This window comes from Hemibagrus wyckioides, linkage group LG13, assembly GCF_019097595.1.
Source record: "Hemibagrus wyckioides isolate EC202008001 linkage group LG13, SWU_Hwy_1.0, whole genome shotgun sequence".
Taxonomy (NCBI): Eukaryota; Metazoa; Chordata; class Actinopteri; order Siluriformes; family Bagridae; genus Hemibagrus; species Hemibagrus wyckioides.
Window position 1 is genome coordinate 26,805,576 of NC_080722.1, and position 11,821 is coordinate 26,817,396.

Below are 11,821 nucleotides of genomic sequence, written 5' to 3' on the forward strand. Positions count from 1 at the left end.
CAGTGGGTTGCTAATAGGTAATCCGAATGAGAGCTGAAAAGGTCTGATATGATTCGGCAGGAGGGCAAGAGTGCAGCAGACATGTAAATGCTGTTAGAATCGTCCTCATTGACTTTTGTGGTAATGAAAAACCCATTTTCACGTTGGTGCTGGAGAGCTGTATCTTTGTCAATGGGACAGTGCTATGTCCTGTCTATTGTAGCGTGGAGTTAAGTTTAGGCAGAGCTACTTATGTTTCAAGGGACATTCAAGTGGCAGTGCTACTATGGTGGTGTTATCTTTTAGGTACTTGTCCAGCCAAGAGTCAAACAGAGTTCAAATCACAAAATTGCCTTGTGCATTTTAAAAGGGAGATTTTATGGTATTTCACAGTTGTCCAGCCATATGTAAAACCCATCAACATATATTTCACCTTATAATTCACCTCTACTGCTGTAAGCATTTACCAGGAATGTTTTTTTGTCCTTTGGTGTCAAGAAAACTCTGTTTTTAAAACTTCACTGTAGGCTTTTTGTGCAAATAGCACAGGAATTGTTACAATACAGGTCTAGCTGCAATTACATTGATTTACTTGACCCCAGGCTTGGGGAACTCCATAAAAACAAGAGGGTCTGAAATGTCTTTCATTTAGCTGCTATAAATTCCGTATATACTCACAAATTTAGACAAAAAATGGCTCTGAGAATAAAAAGTTCCGTTGTCAACCCTCGATGTTAAACAATGGGCCAGGCGGAGGTTCTTTACAAGGTGATAGGAGGAAAAGTTCAGCTGCATCTATCACAGGACCTGGACCTGCACGGATAGGAGGGCTGGACATAAAGGTGTCAGCCATGCAGCGGGGCAGATGTAAATCAGGAGCCCGTAGGACGGGGTAGAGAAATGGCTACCACAGGCATCTGCCAGGCCTCTCTCTTTCTCTCCCTCGCTTTCTCCTTCTCTTTCCCAGTGTCACGCAAGGACAAGACTCTTCCACATGACCCCTGTGTGCCGGGAGACAAGCCCGCCCAGGCGGCCTCAATTCAGCCTTGTTTTTCTCCTCATCTGCTTTCTTTTTATCCCTTTAATGTTGTACTTTGTGAATTTTCTTGCAAAAGAGGGCGAGGCAGCTGTTAAGCTTGTTATTCTATTGCGATGGGTCTTCATCATTCCATTCAAGTCGCCTCCTGTCCCAGCATTCACATGAAATTGTCCTTTTGTAGAAAATACGGCTTTGACGAGCACTTGCGATATCGTGAGCGCATCGTTCTCCCTTTCTCCTTCTCATTTCCCTCTCTGGTGTGAACTCTCCACCACTCTTACCTCTTTCACGGCCTCTGTTGCCGACGTAACACCAGGATGATTGTGGTGCTTCCGTTGAATTCACACAGTTAATTAGCTGAGATTGGCTGGGTTTGGACTGATGACTGTTACTGTGGTGCAGCCTGGGTGTGTAATCTATCTCCTGACACATTACTTGTGTAAAACTTCAGCTTTGAATTGCTACGTTCGAGTAACTTAATATCACTGATATATGGGTGCTTTTATATTTGATTAATCTTCGGCTTATTTCATAACATACTCAGAAGAACAGGAAGCCTGTGTGTGTGTGTGTGTGTGTGTGTATGTATGAGAGAGAGCTACCATAATCATACTTAGTCAAGTCCTTATGTTAATTTCTCTTTGTAATATTTGTTTGTGTATTTATGTATTCACAAAACAGCTGGCCAAGGATGTTTTTCAATAATGTCATTATTTTATTAAATAAAGCTCATACATCATATTGTAAAATTAAATTAAGTTGCATTCAGTAGAACACACTATATATGTATATATATATATATATATATATATATATATATATATATATATATATATATATATAAACTACATTACAAATATACATCATATACCTCACAGAAATAGTGATTTATAAACAGTAGTGCCCTTGGTTAAAGAATGAAATTATATACAAGAATTTGATATAAAGCATTATACATTACATTTAATCTACATTAAAATATATACATGTATATCTGTACAATTTCCACATCATCAGTCCGTGTCTGATTTAATGCGCTAATTACTGACGTAACGGCAGAACTTTGTGGGGAGATTGTCCACCGGATACACAGTCGGGCCCGTTTTCATTGTTGGGGGTCCGTTTGAAAGTGTCCAGTTGCAGTGCTCTGTTAACTCGACTAAAAATATCTTGAGTAGCATTTTGGCAAACTCCTTTCCCACACACATCCTGGCTCCTCCTCCGAAGGGGATGTAGTTAAACCTGGAACTGTCTTCCAAACCTTTAGCCATGAATCTCTCTGGGTGGAATTCCTCTTTGTGAGGGAAGATATCTGCAACATCATGGGTATCACAAATGCTGTAAATGACATTCCAGCCTTTGGGAATCTGGTAGCCCTGGAAAATAAAGGGAATTATTATTATTATTATTATTAATAATATTATTATTATTATCAGTAGTAGTAGTAGTAGTTTCCATTATCTCTCATATCAAAGTAGTCTCAAAAAAATCTTACATTGAGTTCAAATGTTTTAAGTGCAACACGGAATCCGCCAGGCACAGGTGGGTTAATTCGGAGGGTTTCCTTAATGACACATCCAGTGTACTTGAGATGTTCCAGCAGCTCCATATTAAGAGCTCTTTCAGGCAAATACATGCTTGAAACCTCCTGTTGTGGAAAAAACAACAAATCCAATTAGCATTCATCCATAAATTGCAACAAATGTCTGACAATAAATTAAATATTCAAACTTAATGACCTTACCTTCTCTTCGAGCTCATCTCGGATTCGCTGAATCACCTCTGGATTCAGTCCCAGGAACATCACCAGAGAAGTTGCTGTACTAGCCGTAGTCTCGTGACCACCAAAAAGAAGTTCAGTTGCTGCTTCCTTCATTGCCTAAGATGAGGAAAGTACATCTGTTGATTACACTTTTTATTTTATTTCACTTTTTTATAAAATCAAACCTAAACACTAAAACACAATTGAAAATGTTTCAGGCTACCTGCATGCTGAGTGGCTCATCACTTCTCCTGCTGTTTTCAATCAACTGCTGAAGAGCATCCTTGTACTTGGGCTCATTCTCATTGTCTCCATCTTGGATTTTCTTCTTGATATTTTCCTCAATTTTTGCATGAATAAAATTTCGAGCTTTGAGGCCCTGTGAAATGAGTCAGATTTTTATTTGTAAAAATCTCCATACAAGTAAAATGTAAGTTTTAAGCCTTCTAACTGCCGTGTGAACTTTTTTTGAGTTTCATGTATTTACCCGATATAAGCCGCTGAATGGAACGTCAATTGGGAGGGAGAAGAGATTCTTAATCATTTCCTCAAAAGCCTCAACAAGCTCTTGCTCGTCCCTCTTGATCTCCTCTGGTTCAAAGCCCAGAAGGATTCTCATGGCGATGCGAAACATAAGGCGCTTCATTTCCGGGTAGACGAGCACGGGCGCGTCGCGCTCCAGCCAGTCAGTGATTGCGCACCGGACCTCCTCCTGGATCACCGGGATGTAGTGCTCCAGAGCATCCCGAGAAAAAGCCTTCAGGATCGCCTGCAAACACACACACACGCACACACGCGCGTTTAAAGACACGATATAAGTTTGACTGCGTAAAAAAGAGAAGTCAGGGTTTTCCAGGTGGGACAGAGTAAAAACTTGACCACTGTTTAGTCCTACATCTCACTCGAGACCATTTGAACTGTCAGATCTAATCAATAACCGAAATGAATCCTAACCTGTTGGAAGAACTAAACAATTTTTAATACAAAACTACTTCTACACATGATATTGTAGCTTTAGGCTACGCGTCAAACCGAACACTGTTATACTAAACAGTGCGTTAAAATGTCACATAGAGTAATTTATTACTCATCCGCGCTGGACAGTGAGTGCACTAGAATTCACTTTAAAACATAAACACTCTGCGTTCCGCGTGGTGACGTGATGCATGCATTTGGTTTGGGGGTCCGGATTCGGATTAGGACGCACCCTGTCTGTCTTACTTTTTTCTTGTTTCGGTGCAGAGATCCGTGCACGTTGGAGAGCGTGTCTGAGCCGAGGATGGTTCTGACGGAAGCGGGCCACTGCACGGCCACCAGCTTGTGTTCCCCGAGCAGGATCTGGCGCACGTTCTCAGCGCCCATGACGCGCACCGTGGGGTTCCCGAAGAGGTGCGTTTTGTAGATGAAGCCGTACTTTTGACGCTTCATGCGCAGAAATTTTCTTCTCTGTAGGAGTAAGGGAATACATGTTGATCAGCAGATGTAGAAACGCATTTAAAAACATTTTAAAACCAAAAAAAAAACATGGTGATGCGAAATCTCGCGTTACCTGAAGGATGAGCTGCAGCGTCTCTCCAATAAAAGGCAGACCCATGGTGCCTGGGGGAAGAGGGCTCATGCAGCTCGGGTCGAGTCCTCGGATCACCAAAACCTGCCAGAGCTTCACCGCGGCTAAAAGCAGCAACACGGGAAGCACAACCGTACACAACAAGGTTACCAACAAAGTGTACAGACCCATCACGCGCAACTTTTTTTTAAAACGTGAAACAGCAGCGGATGCAAAGGTCTTCACTCGGATCTGAGTCTCTCTGGGTTACATGCACCCTTATATACACATTCCCTCCTGTCTCGGCCTCCTCGTTACCTTGGGTCAGATAAATTAGTTCACACAAAGTTCATCTTTAATTGTGGTGTCATCTCGCCCCGCCCACGAACCCAGAAAAGCCGCTCCGACAACTCGCAGCCATTTGTTATGAAGGCGCATTTTAATACCACCTCCCGTAGAAGCGGGACAATCCGAGGATTTAACTTTGAAAAGGTGTTAATTCCTCAGCACAAAGGAAAGCGTCCACGGGTTGCTTTTGTTCCCGATATTCCGTCGTTTACACTCATTACTGGCTTGGGTGCCATGCTGAAATGCCAGGGAGAGACTTCATTGAGCAGCTTAGGCATTTAAACGTGTTCAGGTCTTGCTAAAAAAATCTGTCTCTCTTTCATCTTTCGTGGGCAGATAGACAGATAAACAGACAGACACTTTACATGTAGTACTTTATTAATGTTCTAGAGAAAAATATTTGAACATACAGTGCATGCATTAAAAAATTCATTCACAAATCCTTGCGCGCGGTTGCACGCGCACACTGCCAAAGTGAGGTTAAAAAACATCGCAGGTGACAGTATGAGTTAAGTAGTTTATGTGCAATTTGAAAACTGATAGTGTTAATAAATAAATGCTTGTTGGTGTGTGATCCATGCAGATTGTCTAACCAGAATTCATTGTAAAAAAAATGCACATAAATGAAGAAATGAATGTCATTAATGTTGGGTCTGGTCATCTTAAACAAAAGGCAATATGGTAGATGTGATTCAGATTAAATTCCCATTAGAATTTAGCTTTTTGCATAGTGGCCAATTATGTGGTCCTATTTTGCCATGCCGTGGAGTGTGCGGTTTGGGACGCGGCCAATATGATAGCTCGCGGCGGGTTCAACCTTGGGTCAGTTTAAAAAGTGACGGAGCTGAAGCAAGGTTACCGGTAGCCCTGCATGAAAAGTAAACACGTAGAACCACCCACAGCATGCGGAATTAGGCGACTTTTTTACGACAGCTATAACGCGGGTTTGGGGGGGGGGCGTAGAGACAGAGCGTAGAGACAGAATGGCTCCAGATTTTACAGCGACGCATTACGGATTTCCTTGTTGTTCATTCTTTGATGTGGTGCCACTCTGCTGCCCTGTGGTTCACCTTTTCCTCATTGTGGCACACTTCTTCAAGCACACATTTCTACATTCCCCGGTGTATTAACTCTTTTAACGTTTTCAAAATGTCTCAACATGGACTTGATATGAACTGATTCGACTTAGATCCACTGTACACATTTTGCGCAATATTTTAGGCACGAGCTCTTTTCAAACAAGGTTACCTTCACTAAACAACAGGGCGGCCATGTCGTTGAAACGCTGGTTTTTGATGATGTTCTGTTGTAAAACCTTGATAAATACAGAATGCTAGACTTCAACCTGCAATGATGCGCCTGATATTTCCTCGTCAGAATCACAACAACGTGTGAAATGCTTAAAGTAGTGTCCTTTGCCCTCTGTGTGCCACAAGCACACTACCTGAAGTTCAAGTATAGTTCATTTACACAGTAAAGGAGATAAGGTTAGTAACAGTTCATGCCTAAAACAGGGAGGTGGTGTTTAGCAGATGGTTGGATCTCTAGAAAAGGGCATAAGTGCAATTTAACTTTAAGGTGCACATTACGTTTGAGCACGTTATTGCTGTTTTATAAAGAGAAAATTAAGCCTTTATTTCTACATGCCAAATAATAACTGAAATAATAATAATAACTAAATAATAACAGCTCAGATCCCATATGAATCAGGAGTACACCTCATTAGCCTCATTACAACTCATTAGGTGTACTCCTGCTCAGACTGGGAGACCGTCATCTGATCTATTATTATTTATTCTGTTTTACGCAGTGAAATCGCTACACTATATTATCCTATAGACCAGGGGCTCTCAAACTTATTTAATTTAATTTTATTGCATCCCGGCATTTGTTTTCATGAAGCCCCTGTGAACATAATCCAGCTGTTCAAACATCAGACTCCTTGATAGCGTTGTTACAGTTTCAGAGCCACTGTCTACATCCCTCATCTCAGTCTGCAGGATTCTTTCTAGTAAGAACTATTCATTTTGCGAACACCGTAATGCATTTCTTTGTAGGACTGAAGATCTTCAGGAACCTCAGTGTTGATTTAACACTGGTTTCTTACAGTTTTAATCGACAGTTGGTCTGCCTGAGAGAAACAGAGGTCTAGGGTAACACTGTGAGATTGAAACACTTTGTGCTCGTGCGCTGTGTGCTATGTGAAGGCAGTGTTTACCGGAGTGACACGTGACTCGTGCTCTTTAGCGTCATCTGTGGATAAGGTGTAATGTGTCTCGTGTTTTATCCTCCGGAGTAACATACCCCCACCCCTTCCACGGGCTCTGGGACTGCCCGTTCCCCCTCTGACCCGCTGCTGACCCGCACTCACAGACCCTGACATGCGGGTGAACTCCGCCACCAAGCCTTGCCAAGTTCACAGTCCATCAAAGAAGCAGATAACGGAGCGCGAGCGCCACTAACAACGGCGGGAATAAGCTCCATTATCTTCACACACACACACACACACACACTCACACACACACACACACACACACACACACACACACACACACACACACACACACACACACACTCAGAGTTCAAACAGACCTGCAAGGTAAACATCTTCTGGTCATACTTTCTCTGTTGAAATGAGCCCATCTTGTCTCTATCCAGAGATAAACCGATATCAATTTAAACAAAATTTCTATTTTCTCACCTACTCTGTGCCTAATCATGGCTTTAATGTGCCTTGACTTTATAAAATAAGCGTATTTCTATCTAATTTAAAATCGCAAAATAAATAATTCGGAAATATCTACATTAATATTAACAACAACAATAAATTATTATTATTAGGATGAAGGTGATGGTAAGCAGTCAGGGCAGCGCGCTCTTTCTTACTCAGACACTGTAATATTATAATAACAGTATAATAAAATAAACACAGGCTGTGGTTATGACAGAAAGCCTTTGGTCAGAGGCGACACGTGGCGCGCTTTGCTACTGAATCCGCGGCCAATGGCGGCGCGAGCGTCTTTGATTTATCGGTATACTGGAGGGGGAGGGAGGGGTCGGTCACACACACACACACACACACACACACACACACACACGGTTCACTAAAGGGTCAGTTGGCCACTGTCTTTAAGGTGTAACCTCCCCCAGGTCTTCTCTGTGCGCTGAAGACATTTCAGTTATTTAGACCAATTTTCTTGTTTTAAATCAAGGAAACTCGAATAATAAAGTTAGTAGGATATAAATGCAGAATATTTGAGTTATGAGTTATAATATTTTTTTATTTATTTATTTTTTTAAAATATTTTGTTGTTGAGAGAAGAGTGCTGTCAAAACTCCATTCAGTCCTGGACACCCCTTCTAATCCACTACACAGTGTGCTGGTTAATCAGGAGAGCACATTCAGCCAGAGACTGACCACTGCCAAGTGTAGCACTGAGCACTTTAGGAGATCTTTCATCCCTGTGGCAATAAAAATGTACAGTTCCTCCATTTAAGTGTTGGACATTTTCATGTGCAATTTCATGCATAATAATCAATAATGGGTGCTTTAGTAATTATAGACCTTTTCTATCATGTACAATACAACTTTACCATTATCACCTGTTAAATTATCACCAATTTACAATCCTTGTGTGCAATATTACAGTTCAACACTATTATTTGTACAGTATTTATACAGTATTTATATTTATTTATTTTACAGTTTATATAACGATGTATATATTTCTTTCTTTCCATCTTATATTTTTTTATTAGAACAACTGTAACTAACATGGCAAAGCAATTTCCCCCTGGGATTAATAAAATTCTTTGAATCTTGAATTTGAGCAACCTTTACTGATCAAACCAGACTTAAAATGATGCAGTCCTTTTTGCAGTGCATCCATCCAGCATGTTTTCTTAGCCTTCTCACTGAGACACTATCAGTTTATAGAGTTAATGGCTTTAATGTGTTTAACAACTTGACTAGTTATAATGAGGTCACTGATGGTCAGTGGGATGTACTGATCTGATCTGCACTGGTTTTGGGGCAGAATCTGTCTGAAAAACTGGATCAGTGGCTCAATTTAACTGGATTTGTCATATTTAATTGAATAATTGAATCCCCAGACATGCGTGGTGAATGTGTGTTGTATTGAGTGACACAAGTCAGATCTTGTTCGTGAGCACAGGATACAAAATATCCTGAAGCGCTTCTCATAACTCAGCAACAGAAACCTGATGTCAGTTTCGGGTCGGTGTCAGAAATCATACTGATATCGATAGAATTCAAAGAAGTGGTACTGATACTGATACTACTTGATCGGTACTGAGGTATCTGGTACTATGTGTACTATATTTAGGAATTAGGAGCTATGATCTATGAATGATTATAAGTAAAGGTGAATTCTTTTCGGGGTTAAAGAATAGGTAATGTTAGGTGACCTATAATTTGGCCAGACTCCTGAAGGTCATATGAGGTGTGGTGGTTCAGCAGGTAGCGTTGCTGTCTCAGCTCCGGGGTTTGAGCTCCAGTTACTGCTCATGGCTCCTTTTTGGCTGAACTAGAAACTCGCAGCTGCAAAGGTCTTTAGCAGACGAGTTTGGACATCCCTGTGTATTATACGATGTATACAATGTACAGTAAATACAGTATGTATACATGACCAAGCCTTGATTTTTGTTTTGCATTTTCTCTTATGAAGATGCTCCCTGGAGCTCAGCACTGCTGTACCAGTGTACCACCATCCAGGGTGTGTAACTGCTTCATAACCAGATCAGGATAAAGTGCTTACTGAAGATAGATGAGTGAAGGAATGGGATCTGATCTGACATTTCTAGATGATAAACATACTTCATCATATGTCTCAATTCTCATTCTGTGTGGAGAATCAAAGGAATCAATATGTGCTCATTTTAATCAGTGCTTCTCATTCAGCCACACTTTTTTTTTGTTGCAGGAAATCAATAACAAACATGCAAGACACTAAACAGTACAGATTTCTTATTGCTTATCTTTTGTGCCTTTAATATATATATTTCACCTGGAAACATGGAACTTTAAAAAAAGATTTAAGCTAATGTTGTAGCTAATAACCCCTATAACTGGAATAAGAATCCTCTGGATCCCCTCAGTACAGCTACCTCATGGAAATGGTTTAAACGAATACAATAATGTTTTATCCTGCGATGGACTGGCAACCTGTCCAGGGTGTACCCCTGACTTTCGCCCTATGTGCACTGGGATAGGCTCCAGCAGACCCCCGTGACCCTAGGAGTCCTAGGAATAAGCGTGTATAGACAATGAATGAATGAATGAATAATGTTTTATCTTTTGATTGTGAGCCCTACAGATTTTTATTTCTGAACTTTCCACTAAAGGAACATCTTTGGTCTAAGATGCCATGATTTATAGACCTACTTGGTTTTATGTTATTGAGTTTTGGATTAAATTAACCAGATGAAAAAGCTAAGAACTCTAAGAACTCAGTCTTAAATAGAATAACACTGATGATGGTGAGCTGGTAACAGTGAGATTCATAACATTCTCTATCTACATAATGGTGAGGTTAATAACTGGACTGTAATTACTTTTTAGAGTAAAGCTTTAACTGTACCTTTCCAGGTAAAACATACAAAATAAAAATATAAAACTGTACGCTGTGTAACTGTAGTACATTTTAGTACAATCTGTTCTAAAATTACAGAAACTGTAGGTGGCAAAGTAGATCAGTGTTTTTCCAAATGTATAGGTCTTAGATGATAAAACTCAGTTCAACAGATCTAGTTTGGGTTTTTGATTTAAAGGCTGAAAATGGTAGTTTTCTTTATCAGGACCAGGCGAATGTCCCACATGTTCAGAACTGTCTGATATTCCTACCCTTCTGGGGACATTTATCTGTTTATCAAAAAGTGCATCAAGGTGAAGGAACTGGTCCCTTAGTCAAAGGCATATTCTCGCCAGTATAGTTTTAGATTCATTATCAGTGTTAGCTGATACGATCTCTTCACTTTCTTAAAGAAACCAACACCTGATCCTGCTTTTTTGTAAGAATTCAATCTTTCTGTTGAAAATGTTCCACTTTTTCCACTCTGATACTTTTTTGGAAGGAACTGTAGTGGAAGCTGTGTTTTCTATATAATTTATGCGTTAACAAACCTGATATTTCTGTGAAACATATTCAGGAATCTGCTCCCAATGTGCTTCAGATGTGTATGCAATATTGATAATTGTTTAATATTTCTGTTAAAAGTTCCAGTGACTGCACCAAAACACACCGCAGTGGACACAATAAGCTGCATTGATGTGCTATGCAGGAGAACATCATCTGCAGAGTGAAGCAGGGTGGTGGTAGCATTGTGTTAAGCATTATCTTTGGCTTCTTCTCTGGTTCTCATATTGCACTTGGTTTCCCTTTTTATTGTCACTGACACCCTCCTCTAGGCACTTAGGGTTGCAGGTTATATTTTTTATTTATATTTAATGGATATTTAATGTTGACGTGCAGGATGTTCAAAGTTTGTGATAGGTGAATGATTTGTTTATTTGTTTACTTATTTATATTTTTATTTTCTACATTTCTACATCTTTTTCCAGAAAGTTGTTTGATGGCTCCTTGGTCTTCATGATGTGTTTGTTTAGGTAAGTTCTCTAAAAAAACGTTCTCTCCCAGGAACAGGTATATTTATACTGAGATCATGTGAGACGTTAATTCTAGGCGAACTCTGTTCTTCATTCTATTTACAGCAATGAAGGTGAAAATGTATACACTCAATATTTACATTTCTCCTTGAATCCACATTATGAGATGTTTTATGTAGATTTATAACACCATGGACACTCCTCAGTCCATGAGACAGCAGGCAACATAAAATCTAGAATGGTTCGAATGACTGAACAGTTTTGCAGTAAATTGTATATAAAAAGTGTGATTTTTCAGCCTGTTTCCTTCACTTTATTCGTGAAGGAGGTTAAAGACTCGCACATTTTCAGTTTCACTTGTCTGTCAAATGTACATAGCTCTAAGTGTACAGTATCTGTTTAATATTCTGACCTTCATGTTCAGAAGAACTGATGCCTGTTCATATATTAATGATGTATCTGCATTTTCAACCATTTATCAGTAATACACAATGTCTTTGTGGAAAAAAGTAGATGACAGTA

General features: G+C 40.0%; 1 protein-coding gene across 1 annotated transcript; it reads right to left on the reverse strand.

Annotated features, from left to right (window-relative positions):
- Positions 1–1,872: 1,872 nt before the first annotated feature.
- LOC131363255 (cytochrome P450 26A1) lies at positions 1,873–4,635 on the reverse strand. Its single transcript, XM_058405599.1, has 7 exons — positions 4,330–4,635; positions 4,002–4,226; positions 3,268–3,549; positions 3,004–3,159; positions 2,763–2,897; positions 2,514–2,666; positions 1,873–2,394 (listed from the first exon to the last, which is right to left on the reverse strand). The coding sequence occupies exons 1-7, from the start codon at positions 4,516–4,518 to the stop codon at positions 2,056–2,058; spliced, it is 1,479 nt and encodes a 492-aa protein (XP_058261582.1). The 5' UTR covers positions 4,519–4,635; the 3' UTR covers positions 1,873–2,055.
- Positions 4,636–11,821: the final 7,186 nt, after the last annotated feature.